Genomic DNA, 18,538 nt, shown 5'->3' on the forward strand with positions numbered 1-18,538 from the left:
CAGCCAATGATAATATGCATCAGGTAACGACAAAATTTCAGATACTCTTACCTTTAAAATAAATAATAAATACTTCTTTGGGATACGTAAAATAAATAATAAATACTTCTTTGGGATATGTAAAATGTTGTTGTTTTTATTATTTAATTCGAAGTTTAAAGAATCAAATTATAAAAACAAGGATGAATATATAATACTAGTAGAATAATTTTAAAGTCAAAATACGAATTTCAGGAAATTATACCCGTTAGTCGTAGACTAATGTCTGTTTTATCTAGAAGAGACAAGACCCCCACGCCACAATTATTTTGAATTAATTAGAATTATTTATTTTATTATTTATTTTTACTTTGTTTTTTTTTTTGCCAATTTCTATTGATATGCCAAAGAGAATGTTGAATGTTAGCTAAGTAAAAGGAATTTGATAGTCCAGGTTTTTTTAAATATGAGCGCAGACACTTTGCCATTAAAATCGTACTCATGCTCAGTTATCTTGTGACGAATACCACCAACGTATACGCCAGTTGATTGGGCCACAAGTTACGATGCCCAATCTGAACCCCATTTAAACAGCTATTACGCATTAATTGAGTTTCTGAAATATAATTTGTATTTGCTATTAATATTTTTACAAATTGTTTTATTTGTGGTGTTTAGCCTTTTCAATTTTGTTCAACAGTTCTATGTTATTAATCTGAGTGTATTTTCTTGCCATGACATTGAATAGTTCCCTTTCGGTATTTGGTTATCCTTGTGTAGTTTTAGTTTTGGCTTCTTGGCCGACTTGACGGGATTATTCATATATAGACTGGTATTGGTATTCAGTAAAACTTAGTGCACTAAGTGTTGAGTGAGCGGCTCCCGATTCCGCAATGGGTTTCATTTAGGATCTGGACCCGAATATTAAGGATCCCACAATGTTTCGTAAGTCAGATGTAAGCTAGGTTTAAAAGATTGCAAATATTAATATTGTTGTGGACGTTGCGTTTCCAGTTTTGTCATTGGTTAGATTTAGTTAGATTTAGCTTTAGGTTGTGGCATATTTTAGCAATTTAATATTATTCAAAGGCCTTGGATCATTGGAAGCCAATTACTGGGGGTTCTTGGTGTTAAATTTCACTTGGGAATTTATTCGGCGATTGACAGACATAAGTACCGTACTTGACTTGCAACTAGTTCATAGATAAGTATATATAAATATTTGCCAGTCATATGTCCTTAGTATATCTACCATATATACACAATCCATATGTCCTTGCCGCATCCCCTCGAGGGACGTTTAGTTTTCCTTACTTTACAAATAAATTATACTCCATTTATTGTCAAAAATATTGACGACTCGCGATTGCATTATTCCTGGCATTACACATGAGTTGTATAATATGATTATTATGTTTACCTCTAGTCTTATCAAAAGTGATCTGCCCAACTACTTAGGTAATTGTTTTCAACTATACCACCTTGTAATTAGGTGATTAAATTCAACATTGCGGTCAGTTAGTTTCAATAGCCACCATTGTCATGTTTTGTCTGCAACTGCAATAGAAACGATTTTATTGGAGCTATAGATGAGTTTTTCGAATGGAATGTTAATTAACTTTTGTCTTACGATGCTCCAATGCAGATATATTTAATATAATTACTTTTCCCTCGGCTCACACCGCACTTTACTTGACAAGTCTATCTGCAAATTCTGGGATGTTCTGTGGGCTTAATAAAAATATATTTCATATTTTTATGTGTATATATGTATGTATATCCGCTCTAACTGCTGCATGCTTTAGGATTTTATTTCGCAAACAAACTTTGAAAAAATAAAAGAGAAATGCAGGCCCTTGTTGCTTTTCTTACTCTATATGCAACCCGTGCAAATATATTATGCATGTATATATATGTATACAAAATAAACTTTGCTTTCACATTGACGCTTGCGTAAAAATGTTAATCAAAAAACATTGGTTTCACGTTTTTTGTTGTTTTTACCATTTTTGTTATTTTGAGACGGGGACATAGACGGTGCAATTGTTTGGCTGTGAATATTTGGGCGGGAATGGCATGGAATATGCCGTACGGCTATATAAGCGGGGTTTAAAAGCTAGGCTAAGGATTATAAATGGCTTATGTGTTTTTGATTAAATTTAAATTTTAGTTCTCTTGGTGAGTGTTTATCATTCGGTTTATACTTAGGCACAATACATTTATTTTGTTTTATTTGTAGTTTTCACATGACTTTTGTTTTTTGTAGCTGTAACTTTTTGCTAAATATTTTCGCTTGGCTTACAACTAATTTCTACGCATAAAAACGTGTGTAATATATGTGTGTGTGTGTGTGTGTGTGTGTGGTGTGGATGTGTCGGTGTTATGGCTAATTATTTCATATATTATGGGATTAGCTTTGCATTTATCTGCAATAATTTCTACTACAATTTAAACATCTCAGCCGCTTGGCAATTATTTAAAGCTTTTCACAATCATTTTCATATATGCAAATTAAAAAATATAATAGGATTACAAAATCTTTTCAATAAATAATGTAAAGTTGTTTTTCTTGATCTATTTATTTACGCATATAAACGCGTATTGGTGTTTCTGTTAGTTTGTATGGGTAGTTAACTCTCGTTATTACGAGGTTATTTACAAATATTGCTTAAGTTTCGCATGTGGTTGCTTATTAACGCAAAATGCTTTTCCAATTGGTCTGGTATCATAAATTATAATAGAAAAATCAACTGGAATATAAAATGCTCCCATGATTGAGGCTAAATAGGCTTTTGGCTGGGAGTCCGCAGCTGGTCAAGTTATTGGCCGATGTATTCGCCTGTAACCGCCGCTTGCCTGTTGTAAACACAAATTTATTTTCAACACAAAACTTTACGCACAAAACTGCGAATACAAAAGTTATTGAATTACAATAGGCTTTAGGGACTTTAAACTATACACACATTTTGCTTACTATCAGCTTACACACATTTCGCTTAGTTTTGTTTTTCTGTTTAACAAAATATGCGCTAGGTTTTCTACGAATGCTACAAAGTAGACAACAATTAAAACTTTTTATCTGCTTTCCATCTGTTTAGTTATGCATGTTGTTGTGATCCTCTTGAATCTTAGTTAATTTATGACTTGCATTCTTGCTTAGGGTGATTAACTCTCCGCCGGCTGGTTGGCCGTGAACTGTGTTATGCCATCTTTCTCCATTGACTCCAGAATATCGGCCACATAGACGGCAACATCAGTGTGGCTCGTTTCACCACGTCGAATGAAGGGCATCTCCAGCAGCCGGCTATACTTCGGTCGATCGCTCTCCTTTTTAATTAGGCTTAAAAAAAATGTGCATTGTTAGACAATGTTTTGAAGATTCACTAGATTCAATGTTTTATTAGTGCTTACCAAGTATTGACAAAGTCCACAAACTCTTTGGAGAACTCCATGCCGTTATAGGATGTCAAAAGTCGCGGCGGTTCGCCTTGCACAACCTAGAATAGGGTAAATATAAATACAAAAGACAAATTATTAACAAAACTAGCTACTAATACAATGTTCTAATATTTTTTTATATACAAAAAACGAAACACGATAGGACCAGCAGAAAACAAAATGAGTCATTAATCAATCTACTTTATCTCTGTAAGATAATTCCTTATGACGAAGGGCACAAGACAGGAACGTTATTTGTATCGCATTTTCAAAAACAGCATTCATTGAATTAAGAAAACTGTCTCATTGAAATGTTGACCAGACATTTTATGTTTACCTGACACAACTGCTCGAAAACAGAGTCCCATTTGCGATAGGGGAAATTACCGGTCGCCACCTCCATCAAAGTTATGCCCAATGACCAAACATCGCTTCGTACATCGTAGCCCTTGGCACGCTCTGGATCAATGCGCTCCGGCTGCACAAAAACAGACAATTGTCGTAAAAATGTTGTTGATTCAAATAAGTTTCATTACCGCCATATAGGGCCTGCATCCCGCATCCTTGGTCTTGGCAATAGAGTCAACCAGCTGACCGGAAATACCAAAATCACACAGCTTTATGTCTCCGCGACGATGCAATAGAATATTACTCGGCTTCACATCCCGATGGATAATCTTAAGCTCCTCCTTCAAATAGTTCAGTGCATTGACCGTGGCCACTGTTATCTTAGCCAGTATGGACTCTGGAATGTGGCGCTGCTGTTTTTCGTAAATGTACTTGTAGAACTTGTCCAACGAGGTGTCCATCAGCTCCATACAAATCCAGCAGTCACCCTCCTTGAACAGTGCGCCGTAGAACTGAACAATGTAGATGCACTCGTTGGACTTCATGACCACCTCGAGATCCATGAGCAGTTGCTTCTGTTCCTTTTCGTCTACGGTGGATCGAATGCGTTTCACGGCCATTACCTTGTCCAGTTTCTTGAAGATCATCTTGTTGACTGCCCCAAATGCACCGCGTCCAATTTCGCCCTCATCCTCGAGATCGTCTGAAGTAAATGTGTGTGTATTGGCGGCACCGTCACCAAACTGTAGCTTGCCACAGGCCTGTTGCCGAATACGCTCCCGGTGACGATCGGCAGCGCTGCTGCTCGATGCTGCCGGTACCGGTGGCACATGACTGCTGGCCACCGGCGGGGTCTGCTGTGGCTGCTGGGCGCCAAAACAGCGGGTCACATGGTTGTGCTGTGATGAGGAACTTGAGCCCGAGGATGTGGATCCCGAAGATGTTGACGACGTAGACGAGGGCGGATGGCGTATGCTAAGGTTGTTCAGGCTTAGCTGATCCGGAGGATTGCGGGAGCGACTGGATCCGGCTGGAAGGTGGAGGAAATGGGAGAATTTAGGAGGCTTCATGGACGGCTTATCGCCGCTGCACCCGATTCCCGAACTATGCGTCACCCAGCGAGTATGTGTACCTCCTCGCCTGCATATGTATGACCTGCGTGGGCGGCCCGAGACCGAAGGGGTAACTCACTTGCAAACAAATTTTTCGGTCGCTCGGCCATTGTGTGCGGTAGCTAAAAGTATCGATGTGCCTTTGTGTGGCTGTCCTAAGGATGTTTTGTCCGTTTTCTGCAGGCGCCGCGCCCCGAATACAACACGTCGACTGGATGCTCCTTTGGCCCTCCGATCGCCTGGTTACTGGGCCGCCTTTGATGGGCTCTTCGCCGTTTGCAACGCAACTACTTTTTCAGCAATCGAGCGCACCGATATGCACTTTTTCCGCAATTTCGCTAAACATTTACATAAATAGCAACCAAAACTTAAAAGAGCTAGAGATGAAACATTGATTATTTGCGTCCAATCGATAGCCATCGATAGGCTGCGGACTAGATAGCGATAGAGATAGCCCTGCAAGGTGCAAAAATGGTGAGGTGGGTAATATAAAGAGTTTAAAAGTGTCATTTAAAACTATTTACTACTTTAATAACATGGGTTATTGATTTTTTTTCATATTAATTCCCCTTACGCAAGTGTTTATCTAAAAAACCTCCGTTCCGTCATACGTGGGGTGGTCGATGCATACGAATACCATACTGTGCGCCACCTTAAAATCAGTGCACAATCGCCAGTAGTTTGAAAACAAAAAATTAAAGCCTACATAATCATGTCCAGCGGATTTGTGCGCAGCAGCTACAAATTGTTCGTAGGCAACCTGCCGTGGACGATAGGCAGCAAGGAACTGCGGACCTACTTCTCGAAATACGGGCACGTGGCCAACGCGGAGGTGGTCTTCGACCGGCAACTGGGTCTGTCCAAGCACTATGGCTTCGTGGTGTTCAGCCAGCGGGATGCCTTCAACAGCGCCAGCAACCAGAACACCCACTTCCTGGAGGGACGAGTCCTTACAGTGCAGCAGGCCAATGAAAGCCCTCAGAGCTAATAGATGATGAATTTATTTATTTATTGGTTATACCGAAAGGAAAGCATGAGAAATGGCTGTCGGAGCAGCTTAGTTGTACAGAAATGAATGCAGCACTTGTTTCAAATCCTGGCATTTTTGATTCATTTGTTGGGCAAATAGAACTTGCTGTTGGTACCCACAACGTCCGCAACATTGGTGTGACCTAGCCGGGTAATCAGCGCCGACAGCTCCGCCTTTATGTCGTCCACGAGTGCGGGTCCCTCGTACACCAGAGCCGTGTAGAGCTGGACGTACGAGGCCCCAGCTTCGATCTTTTCGTAGGCGTCATAGCCGGAAGCCACACCGCCGACGCCGATGATAGGAATCTTGCCATCGGTGAGCTGGTACATCTGGGCAATCATCTCTGTGGAGCGGGCTTTGAGCGGAAGGCCACTTAATCCGCCAGTTTCCTCGGCCAGTTTGTTGTTTCCGATGTTTTCACGCGACACCGTGGTATTGGACACGATCAGGCCATCCACGCGGCTTTTCTTGCGCTTGATAACCCACACAATGTCCCTCATGTCGTCCAACGATAGATCCGGCGAGAGTTTTAGGAGTATGGGCACATTCTTGTTTTTATCCAGGGAGTTTTTTGTATCGTTGACTTGCTCCAGGAGCTCTCTTAGCTTCTCCTTGCTCTGCATATCTCGCAGGCCCTTGGTGTTTGGACTGCTTACGTTAATGACCAGGTAATCTGCTACGGGCCCAAAGACCCGCACACCCTGTACATAATCGGCTATCGGGCTCATGGTGGTCTTGTTCCGGCCCAGATTGACGCCCACAACTCCGTTGAAGTTCTCCTTTTTGCGAAGCAGGCGCAGTCTTTGGAGCACCGCCTGATGACCCTCGCTATTAAATCCGTACCGATTGATGATGGCCCTGTCGTCGGATAACCGGAAGACCCTTGGCTTTGGATTGCCCTCCTGGGCAGCTGGGGTGACTGTGCCCACCTCTATAAATCCGAATCCTAGATCCTGCAGGCCGTCCACAGCCTCCGCGTTTTTATCGAATCCCGCGGCAATGCCAATGGGATTGCTAAGCATTCTGCCAAAGAACGGGGTGTGCAAGTTCTGGTCATCATGGTACTGTGAAACCGGGCACAGGCGGTACTTGCACGCCAGCACAGCCAGTTGATGACTGGTTTCCGCCGGAAGCAGTCGCACCGCTGGCATCACAAAGGTCCGGAACAACTGGTCCTGCTGCTTGTACGCCGTGATGCCTGCCACCAAGGCAGCTGCTCCGACTGTAACGATGCCCAGCGACCGCAGACGACCCTGTGGGCGGAATCATTCTGTAATCCGCCCCAGTTTAAGCCGTAGTTTACTCACAACTCTCCGCGTGGCGTTTTTGGCATTCTTCAAGTGATCCTGATCCATGACGACTATCGCCGGATATCGATTGTACCCGATAAAGTATTAAAAGTATAATAAGTAAAAAGCATGTGTGGATTCTAATAGACTTTTAACAAAAATTGAATTTGGGAGAAAGTCGTGTCATTTTGAAGGAAAATTCATGCGATGCCGTACTTGAGTAAGAGTTACTACGGAACAAATTTATATTCCCTTTCTAATAGGATTTTGTTTCTTTCTGTGTAGCAAAGGGACCCCTTCCATTTGCCGTCCATGACTTCAGAAAATCGATAGTCCGTCAGTGTCATCTCTAATGACTGAGTCAGTTTGTTATGGCCAGCTGAAATTTGGAACTTTCGTTCTCTAAGCGCTGATTTGGCAACCCGTGGCAACCATGAAGGGCGGAACCTTTCGCAACACCCAGTGGGATCCCACGCTGCTGTCCTCCCAGATTGTGTCCATGCAGTTCTGCGTGTACTTCACGCTTGGCCTACTCGTCTTCGTGGCCAACAAGTTGTCCGGGGACAACTATAGTCTGGATCACTTATTCGAATACCATGTATGCCATATAATATATATTTTATGCCGTAAACCTCTTTCCTAACACTCCATTTTTTCTTGCTTAAAGGAGATCCACATCTACGACATGGGCGGTCGACTGGTGATCTGTGCCTTTGTACTAAATGCATTCATAGCTTCCCTGACACTGTGGTGCATTGTAAGAAGAGCCAAGCTCTGTCTGGACTTCAGGTGGGCATCTTTAATGAGCTTAATAAGGCGAAGAAATAAACTTAATCAATTGCTATTACAACTCACCCTTTCATTTTTACGGCAGTTGCACCTTTCACGTCCTGCATTTGCTCATCTGCTGGTGGTACAACCGATCGTTTCCAGCGAACGCATCCTGGTGGCTGCTGAACGTCATCACCGGCACAATAATGTGCATAGGCGGCGAGTTTCTCTGCCTGCAGACCGAGATGAAGGAAATCCCAGTGGGCTATGCGGCCCTTAATCAAAAGTCGGACGTCTGACTGTGAGCCACTAACTTGTGATGCCTGCTATTCAACCATGCCACCCAAAGCAGCTTCTGTGTACATTTAATTTATTGTTAAACTAGCGTAAGAATACATAGCATATAAACACTACACTATACTGCTTCTTTTAATGTAATATCTGGTAAACGAACGGCGGTCTTTGCCGAAGTTTAAGTTCCTCAGGTACTGCTGACGGCGGCATGGAGTACTTTATTCTAGTTCCACTGTAATTGTTGGATATCATAGACCAAAATGACTCCTCGCGCGGCACAAACATCCAGTAGCTAAAGGCCAGCATAAAAGTGGCGATCAGCGATGCCAGAAGAAGCAACATCCAGCACAAACCTTGATGTGGCTTCTGCATGCTCGTCGTGTTTATTAGTTGGGAGTCTGAAATTGACACAGCTGAGATCCGCGAATACAACAGAGAGTGCACTGAAAATTCCCGTCAGACCGCCAAAATAATAATAAAACGGGGTGTGGCCTAGTCAAGAGTCTACGCTGTTTAAAATTGCTAAATCCAGCGATCAAGAGGCGGAGAGCTTTGCTCTTCAAGCAAATTTATCTGGCAAACAACGAATCGACAAGCTCCCCTCCAGAAAACATCAGAGCAAACTAATCAAGTTGCCCTATCTAATCTAATTAGCAAGCGGGTAGGCATCGCCACGATCGTCACATCCTCGACACGTTCTGATGCATTTTCCGCTTACATTTGCTCCCCACGAATTGAACTTTCAATTATACTGATTGCTTAAATGTGCATAATTGAAGCTTTGCGGCAGGGAAACTGGTGACAAAGCTCTCGTCTGAGGAGCTTCTAAAGGTTCACTAACCTATTCTATAGATATTCCACTCTTTAATTCAACATATATGGCCAGCAGATCGTCGCAGATAAAAATCCGACTATGTAAGCAATCGTCTTTTGCACTGAAACCGAAACGTAATGGGTCGAAAACCCTACTGAACTAAAAACAAAGAACAGGTAACTCGCCATTTCTTATCGATGGAGCTAATTCAACAAATGATATCAGTAAGTAAATAAATCTTAATCGAACAAGTTTGGGGAAAGATAATAGGGCGCCCAAGGTATTAATAATAAATGTAGTTGCTTTACAAGCGATATCTGACAATCTGGTAACCAAAAGACCTCTGTTACACCAAATCCAGATAAAATTAAAACAACGATAGATCCTTTTCCATTTGCTAAATTATTTATTTTAAGTTTAGCAAACTTGTTTTTTTTAATTACTTGTTTGTGTTGGTTTCTTGTTTCATATAGTACATTATATCTCGATCTATATATTTATTAATATATATACCATTACTATTTTTATGTTTTCTTCGTTTAAAATCATCAATTGAAGTTCAAGGATTTGCGCATTCATCGTTTCGATTCGATATCGACAATATTTATGTCTATATATATATATATGAATATATATATATGTATTTTAAGAGTTCCAAGAAAAATGATGTGTGAGAATTGTAACTTATGGACAAAAATTCAAAATTGTATCATTTGCTTAAATATTCTTAATATTTGTGGTTGTTTAGCATATTTTAAATATGTATGTTTGCATATCCTTCAACTACGCGCATCGAATCCATAAAATATATGTAATGATGGAGGAGATGGAAATGGAGGGCTTGGGCTTTTTGGGCTGGCTATACATGAATGTAATATACTTTCGCGATGGATTTGCACAGTTTATTATTAACGTTTGCTCCTGGTTTTTGAGGTTGTGAGAGAGGAGTGAATTGCTAAACGAGGGTGGAGGGTGCATCTGTGTATTTTTTCTGTATTTTCGTGTTTTGTGTTGCGCTGCGCACAGACAGTTTCTCTTTCACATTTGCTGTTCCTATATAGTATACGTGTGTGCACATATATATATATAGTTGTTATCGACTTTGTTTTTCTCCGTTTGGTTAGTTGCGAAAGTGGCTACGATGCGACTGCTGATGCTGCTGCTGGCCCAGGTCCTTTGCCTGAAGCTGAGGCCTTGCTCATTGAGCCCACCAGTCGGGCGCGTTGGACGAGTGCGAGGCACTACCGCCGTAGGAGCCGCCATAGGAGCCACCACCGGCGCCGCCGCCATAATATCCACCGCCGCCTGAATTGCCGCCTAAAATGAAAATTGTTAAGTATACACGTTCAAACTGGTAATTTCTGATGGATGGTTCCACACTCACCAAACTTACCGTACGAGTTTCCATTGCTGCGGTAACTTCCACCGCCGCCTCCCGATCCAGAGCCACCGCTGCGTGGTGGTGGTCCACTGCGTCCGCCACCGCCTCCGCCAGAGCTTTGACGGTAATCCCTGGAGCCGAAGCCGCCACCATAACGTCCACCACCGCCGCGTCCAGCCCGCTTGGCTCCGCCATGGCCGCGATCCGAGCTCATGTCCTCCATGAAACTGGGGATCTCCTGCTTCGTTTCGATCAGCAGTTCCAAGAGATCGGAGCAAATGTTGCGGTTCTTCTCGTTGAAGAAGGAGGTGGCCACACCGAGATTACCCATACGTCCGGTACGTCCGATACGGTGGACATACTCCTCCACATCCGAGGGCAGGTCAAAGTTGATAACGTGCTTCACGTGCGGAATGTCCAGGCCACGAGCGGCCACAGCAGTGGCCACCAGGATGGGGCAGTCGCCCGAGCGGAAGCAGCGCAGAGCCTCTTCACGCTCCTTCTGCGTGCGATCACCGTGGATGCTGGTCACGGGATGGTTGCACTGGTACAGGAACTCCTCCAGCGAGTCTGCACCCTTCTTAGTCTCCACAAAGATCAGCGTTAGGCTGTCTTTGGTATATTCGGGGCCATCGCGGATAGACGAGAGCAGATCCAGCAGATACGAGCGCTTATCGGGCTCGTAGACCCACAGGATGGTCTGCGTAATGTTTTCAGAGGTGGAGCCCACACGACCAACGGCCAAGAAAATGTAGTTGCTGAGGAAATCGCTGGCCAGCTCCTGGATCTGCTTGGGGAATGTGGCCGAGAACATAAGCGTCTGGCGCTGCCCGGTTGGCGGCATGTTCAGCTGTTCGACGATGCGGCGGATCTGCGGCTCGAAACCCATGTCCAACATACGATCAGCCTCATCCAGAACAAGGAACCGAATGTTTTCCAGTCCCACTTTGCCGCGTGTAATCATATCCTCCAGGCGACCGGGTGTGGCCACAATCAGGTGGCAACCGCGGTCCAGCTCGCGCATCTGCTCACTGGTATTGTTGCCGCCGTACAGCACTGCCGGGCGCATCCGGGAGCGATAGGCGAACTTCTTGGCCTCCTCAAAGATCTGGGTGGCCAGTTCGCGGGTCGGCGCCAGCACCAGACCCAAAGGATACTGCTTGCGCCGGCTGTACTGCCGGGTGCTTTGCGGCGGGGGCACATGCCCCAGCTCGTACATCTGGTTGAGAATCGGCACCAGGAAGGCGGCCGTCTTGCCGGATCCGGTCTGGGCGCAGGCCATTAGATCTCGGCCATTGATAATGATCGGAATGGCGTACTTCTGCACCGGTGTCGGTTTGTCATAACGTGCTAGGGCCACGTTGTTTCGGATAATCTCCGTCAGCTGCACATCATCGAACGATGTGATGTTCGGGGGCACATTCTGGCCCGTCGCTTCCACGGGTATATCCTCGTATTTGTCAAAATTGATTCCCGTATTGCCCACGCCGAATAGCTCCACCTCCAGGCGCTCGTCTCGGGCGCCCAGCTTTGTGTAGTCGACGTTTGAGCCGCCGCCCTCCTTCCAACGGCTGTTGTAACCGCCGCCTCCGCGCTCGCCACGATTGTTGTAGCTTCTGTTGCCGCCGGCAGGCGGTCCGCCCTCGCTGCCATCGAATCCGGCAGAGCGTTCTGGCTCCTGCCAGCGATCGTTGCGTGGCTGCTGCTGCTGTGCCTGGCCATCCTCGGCAGTCTGCTCGTTGAGGTTACTACCGCTTCCGCCGCGGTATGATGGTCCGCGTCCAAAACCGCGACCTCCTCCGCCTCCGCCGCTGCGATTCCAGTCACCGCCGCGACGCGAGTCGAATTCACCACCTGCAAAAGTAATCAAATATTCTATAATAAGTTTAAAGAACCAGGCAGTATGCTTTTAGCATCATAGAGATAATTACATTACGAAGATAAAAACTACTGAAAATCCAGTATCCCTGTATGTAGAATATACTTTTAAAATAAAATCAGCATGTCCTTTTGAAAATGTCCTATATACCCGTATACTTATAATAGTACCCACCGTTGTAGTTGTCCTCGAAGCGACCACCACCTCCACGTCGTCCTCCGCCGCCGCCGCCGTTTCCGAAACCGTAGTCGCCGCTCTGGCGATTGAAGCCGCGACCTCCACCGCCGCCGCCTCTGCGGTATTCGCCTCCGCCGCCGCGCGACTGTTGCGGGTCCCTACTCTCCTGGCGCGGATTCCCGGATCTGGAGTCGAAGCCCTGGCCTTGTCCTTGGCCCTGGCTTTCTGCGTCCGCTGCGTTGTTATTGCCACCACCACCACGAAGATGCGGGGGCACATACACACCACCGGTGACCGAGTTAGTGGAAGTCTTGCTTGTTATGGGGCCGCTGTAGTCAGCAGAGCCGCCATTCAAGTCCAGACCAGCAACCTGCAAGTGGGAGAGATTGAATCATTAGTCTTGGTCAGAACTTCAGCATAATCACCATTCTGTTTAATATATAACACAATAAATAAAGGAAGTAGTAGTTTCTATTTTCTGCATTTGACACAATTAATTGACACTGATTAGGAATCACTAGTTTTCTTTGTTATATATTAATAGTAGTGTAACAAAGTGCATTCAAGATAAGAACTAAAACTAAACTATATAAAGAATCGGTGCTCCACTAATGTAAATAATGTGTTGTATATGGCTAATTAACATATGATTGGCCGTGTCAGCCGGCACCTGTTCAAGTTTCAAGTTCAACAGATTGCCCAAAAGATTCCCCAGGGCAAATCTCCTCTAGAACTCCCAAAATGAATTCGTGCCCGCTTAGCAACATGTGCTATTTACCGCTCTTCCTCTTAGCAACGCAACGTGTATATATACATGGGTACATATGTATGTACGTGCAAATCTCTGGAATATATATACAAAGATAGAGAGGCGCAACTAGTTTAAAGCTTCGAATTTAGTTCTCTCTCTGTAAGCGTCTCTCTCGCACTCGCAGGCAACCTTTTACACAAAGAGAGACCGCCTGGCCACCCAACAAAAACAACACGTGAACGAGCCACCCACACACACATAGGAAAATAAATCGCACCGTAGTGGCAGAACACTAAGCCCGGTTGTGGAACCCAGGGGAAGAGAATGTGGAATGAGATGGGAGAACTCTTCTAAAAAATACTTTACAAATATGAAATAATTATTATTGTCGTATAGCTTGTAATATTAACCATTAATTAACAAAGACAGCAACAAATTGAAAGCGAATTTCTTAAACGTCTGGAAATATTCTAATTTTTATACGGGGAACCCCACACTTTAATTCCATTGTGGTTGGCACAAATGGTGAAGCATATAAAGCTAAAAGAAAAGGCTTAAAGCAAATACACTACACTTATTTATTTTAAACTATTATTTTTATATCACATATCTAACACAACAAACAGTTGTGAAAATAAAGTACATGTAAAAGCTTCCTTTTTTTTTATAACTATTTTTTTTTTTTGCAAAATCACCCTTGAAATTAATCACCAGATCGCTAACTCCTGGCAACCCTGCTTACAACAGCTTCCACATGTGTGCGCAAGCGAGAGAGAACGAGATATGACACACACACACACACACACCCAGCCTTAGAACAGCGGCACTGCTCACACACACACACGACACACTCAGCATGAGAGGCCGAATGAAAACTTTCATATGTATATAATATACACGTCAAATTGGAGGCAAGCGAGCAAAAATTATACAAAAGAAATTACAAATTGGAATGACGAAGAGGAGCCCAGGCGCACACACACACACACGACGCATGCAAACCATTGACACCGACACGATTCACCGTTGTAAAAAGAGCGATAGAGACATTAGTGTGTTATGAAATCAATAAATTTCTAGGCGAACTTTTTCAAATAGCCGCATGAGCATCACGCACACACACAGGCACTCATCGTATATACATACACACATATGCATATACTATTCTTATATACATGGTAAATGGTAATTTCACCAGTAAAAAACGCTACTACTTACTTGCTGCTCTAGACCTGTGCCATTTTGGTTAATAGCATTACTCATATTATCCTCCAATCAGTTGCTTTTTTTTTCTTGCTTTCCGTTTAGGAAAATTTTGCAATGGTTACGCTTTGATTTTTTTTAGGTGCACACTTGCAATTTGCGACAAAAAAATGTATACGATCGTTGTGTTGGTGTTGCACTTTGTGTCTATACGTTTTTCCTTAGTTTTTCCGACAAAAACTTCTTACGTTCCACAAGCTACTGCGTTCTCGTGTGAAATTTCAGGGGTCTGTACTTTTTTTTCGGTTCTTTTCGTTCCTCGCACACAATTCCTTTTGTTCGGCTTGAAACTGAGACGTTTCCGTATCGGATTTGGCTGGCCTGCTTGTGCCAACAATTACAATTACAAGCGCTATGGGCTTGGAAAATGCTGCTTTTCCGACGAGTTCACGTTTTTTTCCGCTTTCAGACGCGTGTCTAAAAAAACAGGGCTGCTTAAGCACGTATATCGATGAGGAATCGATAGCAGAATCGAGGAAAGCAGAGACTACAACCTGGGCTCTCGGCGGCGGTCAGTAACGGAGACTCTGGCAAAGGCGTTGCCAGATCGGTTTGCTCGTCTCGCGGTCTACGGAATTCAAATTGTATTTTGTTCACTTTTGCTATTTCGGTGCGTCGATCTCTTCTAGGCTGTTGTTGTTTTTTGAATGGAAGAGAAATGAGGCTGGGCAGTTAATTTTGTTTCAATAAGGCCAAAAATTTTGTGTTTATGTTCAGGGGTAGTTGTTTATAAAGCGTCAGTCGCTGTACCCCATTTTGTTATTTGAAGCAAAAGTCGAAGAAATTCACATTAAATTTGTGATTTTATATAGGGATTCACTTAAAAAATTAAAGCGGTAAAGAAGAATTTCGAATGTGTGGACAACAACCATATTCAAATTCTCATTAACTCTACCAAAGAAAACTAAAATACGAAGTTTCGAACTCTGGAATATATTCATGCACTTTCGTCTATAGAATATACATATTGTGGGTGTACATGTTTATATAGAATAAATGCTTTTGGTATTGGCCTTAGCTTGAGATAAGTTAGTGGAACAATAAATATGGCTATAATCGTATGTATGTATATATAATTTTATCGATCGTTTAGCCCTTGAGCAGGCAGCGGGAGTAAAACTCCCGGTCGATAGCGTCGTTTGGAATGTATGAGCTCCACTTGAAGATCAGCGCCAGCGTGTCCCCGGCGGACATGTGGTCCAGTGCGATGTTGAGGAAGCAATTCCAGTTGTAGAAGAAGTGGCGCCCCAACTGCTCCTGCTCCACGCCAGAGATGCACTCGCAATTGGCGCACACCAGTCGCCCGCCGCGTTGCAGTTCCACGAACTGTTCAAAGCAGCGACCCCATGCGCCAACGCTCAGTTGCTTGCCCACGTCCGCCAGAAGTTCTGGTAGTCCATAGTTGAGGACGATGGCCACCACCTTGGTGAGATTCTGTTCGGCCAAGTAGAATTTAGCTAACACGTCTAAAAGTGCCGGCACGGATTGAACCACATCGAAGCACTTAAGTTGCTCTCCACGGGACCAGAAATAACGCAGGAGCACTGCTCCAAGCTCATGATACTGGCAGGAGGTATCAAAACGAAGTGGGAACGAACAATGCTCACACTTCACAATCTCTGCATTTTCCGGGGCATTGAGCAGCACAAAGCCGGCAGCTATGTGATCCCGCGTAGCATCGTCCACCTCCCAGATCATCTCCGGATCCAGGTAATCGAAATACATCTCGTAGCAGTTACGTTGCGCTTGGTCAGGCTTATCACCATGCTCCACCATCACCTGGGCTAGTTTCTCGAGCAGATTCACCAGCTCTCCAGCAGCATACTCATCGAAGACACCTCGATAGCGATCGACGCACTGCGTCCGGCTAAACTTCGCGCTTTTGGCGATCAGGTAAAGGTTGTAAAGCGTTTTCTCCTCGGGACTGATGTGTGGTGCCTGGGGTGCCGGCTTTTTACAGCGCCTTACAATTTCCTCCTCCTGATCCTCACTTCCCGACTCGTAGCGTGCCTTGATGTCCTTGAAGGGTAGAGAACGCTCGCTGGCTGGAATTAGTTCCCTGACCAACTGCTGCTGTTCCTCGGCGAAAATATTGAACTTGTACTTTATGATGTTCTTGCCGAATTTACCAGTTACCGTCAGCAGGGCATCCTTGAAGTGGCCCGTTTTGAGAGGCTGCTTCAAGTTGTCACAAAATGCGTTTTCCAGCACGTACACTCCCTTTGGCGGAGCTCTCGATGAGCTTCCTCCGCTCAAACTGCGTTCAGTGGTGGCCGAACTGCCTCCCGAACTGTGCGTATCCAAAGCACTCCCTGTGCACTGAGTTATGGCATCAAATATCACGGATATATCGTTCAACAGCTCGTACTCCTGCCTCTCGATGAGGTGCTGTTTCAGTGGATTTAACTGCTTCAGCTCGTAATCCTCACGAGCCTTGTCCGCAAAATATCGGACATGCTGGCGGAGTAGATTGGCGCAAGGCAGCAATTTGGATTGTTGTATCAGAGAAACTGCGTGCGATTGCAGCGTCTGCAGCTGGACACTATAAAGAGCGCCGGACTGCGTAAACACAAAGATCTCCGAACCCGAGGAGCGGCAGTCGGCGATTCTCTCGAACTGATTGGACCACAGCACCACCGCCGATCGTCGAACATCAAACACATACAGTCCCAGCTCTGTATAGGCCAGCAGGAAGTCCTCGTTCAACTTTTGGACCTTAGCGAACTGTAGATTCTGCGGCTGATAGTCCAGCAGCTCGGCATTGGCGTCTAGTTCGTCTGTGCCGCTACCAGGTCGCTGAATCCTGGCAGGAGCGGTGGCTAGGGCGCTCTTGAACTGGTGCGTCTGTATCACCTCGCCCTCAAAGTCCACCTCCCACACACGACTGCCTGGTCGGGCGCAGTAGATCCGCGATGGCTGCAAAGACTCCTGCGGAGAGACAAAGAAGCAGGCGCCAAAGGCTCCATCCCGCGGACGGTTACCAATCTGAAAAGAATTTGACATAGGGTAAGAAGGTAATCGATTGGTAAGTATCAGAACGCACTTGTTTGTATTCCTCGTACTCTGTGTTGCACAGAATGCACTTGGAGCAGTTGGACACCAGCAGTAGGGACTCAAAATCGTCGATTTGTACGATGGGAGAGTCCAGGTAGAGCAGCGGATGCACTGTCATGTTGAACAGCAGACTGTGTCCGATGAACGAGGAGAGCAACACGAGGCTGACCTGTCCTCGGGAGTCGCCATAGTAGAACTGCTTCTCATCCTGCGTCCAGTGGATGCATGTCACCTGTACGGACTGGTCCAGATGAGTAAAAATCACTTGCGGCGTGGCCTGGGCGGACAAATTCACGGCGTACACACAGATCAGCGAACGTTGCGTCGCAAAAGCCACATATTTGCTGTTTGCCGAAATGCTGAGGCTGGTGATTGCTCCATGCTTGTTCGGTATCAAGAGCAGGAACTTGCCGTTCCGATTGAACAGATACAGCGATCCGGATGAGGCCCCGAATATGATATAGCTGTCGGAGATGTCGAAGCAGGTGTACTGCAGGGAGGAAGGGGGGGCATTAGTGGGTGGCCTGCTATCAAATTACTGGTGAGATGCGATTGGAGTGGCTTGCTCTCACCTTGATGCGATTGTGGTGTTTCAGCGGCAGCGACAGCGACAGCGAAAAATCAATAAAGTTTGTCAGGCAGTATGTGTCGGCCATCTTGCGGGCGTTTTCGTAGTCTAAGTCGTTGGTTAATCACATCGCTCGCTTTTTAATCGCGATTAAGTCATTGTCTTGCACATCTCAAGCAATTATTTACAGGAGTTGTGTTTCTTTATCTGTGCCACCAGTAATTTGTGTACACAGGTCGTTGGAACTGTCTGGCAGCTCTGTTAGTGCTGGCAGGTGGTCGATAGTCAGTGGCTTATCGGGCGACCTAAAATGATTTCTTAATATTATACTATTCTGATTGATGTTTAACAAAATGATTCATCATTTCCAAACTATATTTAAAACAAACG

At 44.8% G+C, this 18,538-nt stretch overlaps 7 protein-coding genes across 8 annotated transcripts; 2 read left to right on the forward strand and 5 right to left on the reverse strand.

Moving 5' to 3' along the window:
- Positions 1–2,125: 2,125 nt before the first annotated feature.
- On the reverse strand, positions 2,126–5,264 carry LOC6536237 (dual specificity mitogen-activated protein kinase kinase 4). The gene is made up of 5 exons (XM_002096790.3): positions 4,957–5,264; positions 3,954–4,795; positions 3,755–3,895; positions 3,391–3,476; positions 2,126–3,319 (listed from the first exon to the last, which is right to left on the reverse strand). Exons 1-5 carry the CDS (start codon positions 4,985–4,987, stop codon positions 3,145–3,147), a joined length of 1,275 nt encoding a protein of 424 aa, XP_002096826.1. The 5' UTR covers positions 4,988–5,264; the 3' UTR covers positions 2,126–3,144.
- Positions 5,265–5,455: 191 nt separating this feature from the next.
- Positions 5,456–5,971, forward strand: LOC6536238 (28 kDa ribonucleoprotein, chloroplastic). The gene has a single exon (XM_002096791.3). It carries the CDS (start codon positions 5,590–5,592, stop codon positions 5,863–5,865), a length of 276 nt encoding a protein of 91 aa, XP_002096827.1. The 5' UTR covers positions 5,456–5,589; the 3' UTR covers positions 5,866–5,971.
- Positions 5,863–7,408, reverse strand: LOC6536239 (dihydroorotate dehydrogenase (quinone), mitochondrial). The gene is made up of 2 exons (XM_002096792.4): positions 7,215–7,408; positions 5,863–7,160 (listed from the first exon to the last, which is right to left on the reverse strand). The coding sequence occupies exons 1-2, from the start codon at positions 7,260–7,262 to the stop codon at positions 5,988–5,990; spliced, it is 1,221 nt and encodes a 406-aa protein (XP_002096828.1). The 5' UTR covers positions 7,263–7,408; the 3' UTR covers positions 5,863–5,987.
- A 96-nt stretch (positions 7,409–7,504) lies between these two features.
- On the forward strand, positions 7,505–8,380 carry LOC6536240 (protein SYS1 homolog). Its single transcript, XM_002096793.3, has 3 exons — positions 7,505–7,794; positions 7,864–7,985; positions 8,071–8,380. Exons 1-3 carry the CDS (start codon positions 7,630–7,632, stop codon positions 8,264–8,266), a joined length of 483 nt encoding a protein of 160 aa, XP_002096829.1. The 5' UTR covers positions 7,505–7,629; the 3' UTR covers positions 8,267–8,380.
- Positions 8,321–9,207, reverse strand: LOC26534974. The gene is made up of 2 exons (XM_015192131.3): positions 9,103–9,207; positions 8,321–8,659 (listed from the first exon to the last, which is right to left on the reverse strand). Exon 2 carries the CDS (start codon positions 8,631–8,633, stop codon positions 8,397–8,399), a length of 237 nt encoding a protein of 78 aa, XP_015047617.1. The 5' UTR covers positions 8,634–8,659; positions 9,103–9,207; the 3' UTR covers positions 8,321–8,396.
- A 748-nt stretch (positions 9,208–9,955) lies between these two features.
- Positions 9,956–15,266, reverse strand: LOC6536241 (ATP-dependent RNA helicase bel). 2 transcript variants are annotated; one of them, XM_015192132.3, is made up of 4 exons: positions 14,482–15,266; positions 12,510–12,882; positions 10,460–12,310; positions 9,956–10,392 (listed from the first exon to the last, which is right to left on the reverse strand). In XM_015192132.3, exons 1-4 carry the CDS (start codon positions 14,524–14,526, stop codon positions 10,274–10,276), a joined length of 2,388 nt encoding a protein of 795 aa, XP_015047618.1. In that variant the 5' UTR covers positions 14,527–15,266; the 3' UTR covers positions 9,956–10,273. The 2 variants fall into 2 exon arrangements, with proteins under 2 accessions (XP_015047618.1, XP_002096830.1); XM_002096794.4 differs by having other exon boundaries at positions 10,469–12,310; positions 14,482–15,265.
- A 174-nt stretch (positions 15,267–15,440) lies between these two features.
- LOC6536242 (Hermansky-Pudlak syndrome 5 protein homolog) lies at positions 15,441–18,413 on the reverse strand. Its single transcript, XM_002096795.3, has 3 exons — positions 18,153–18,413; positions 17,570–18,070; positions 15,441–17,511 (listed from the first exon to the last, which is right to left on the reverse strand). The coding sequence occupies exons 1-3, from the start codon at positions 18,234–18,236 to the stop codon at positions 15,616–15,618; spliced, it is 2,481 nt and encodes an 826-aa protein (XP_002096831.1). The 5' UTR covers positions 18,237–18,413; the 3' UTR covers positions 15,441–15,615.
- Between the last annotated feature and the right edge of the window lie 125 nt (positions 18,414–18,538).

The sequence above is a fragment of the Drosophila yakuba genome, chromosome 3R (genome assembly GCF_016746365.2).
Source record: "Drosophila yakuba strain Tai18E2 chromosome 3R, Prin_Dyak_Tai18E2_2.1, whole genome shotgun sequence".
Classification (NCBI taxonomy): Eukaryota; Metazoa; Arthropoda; class Insecta; order Diptera; family Drosophilidae; genus Drosophila; species Drosophila yakuba.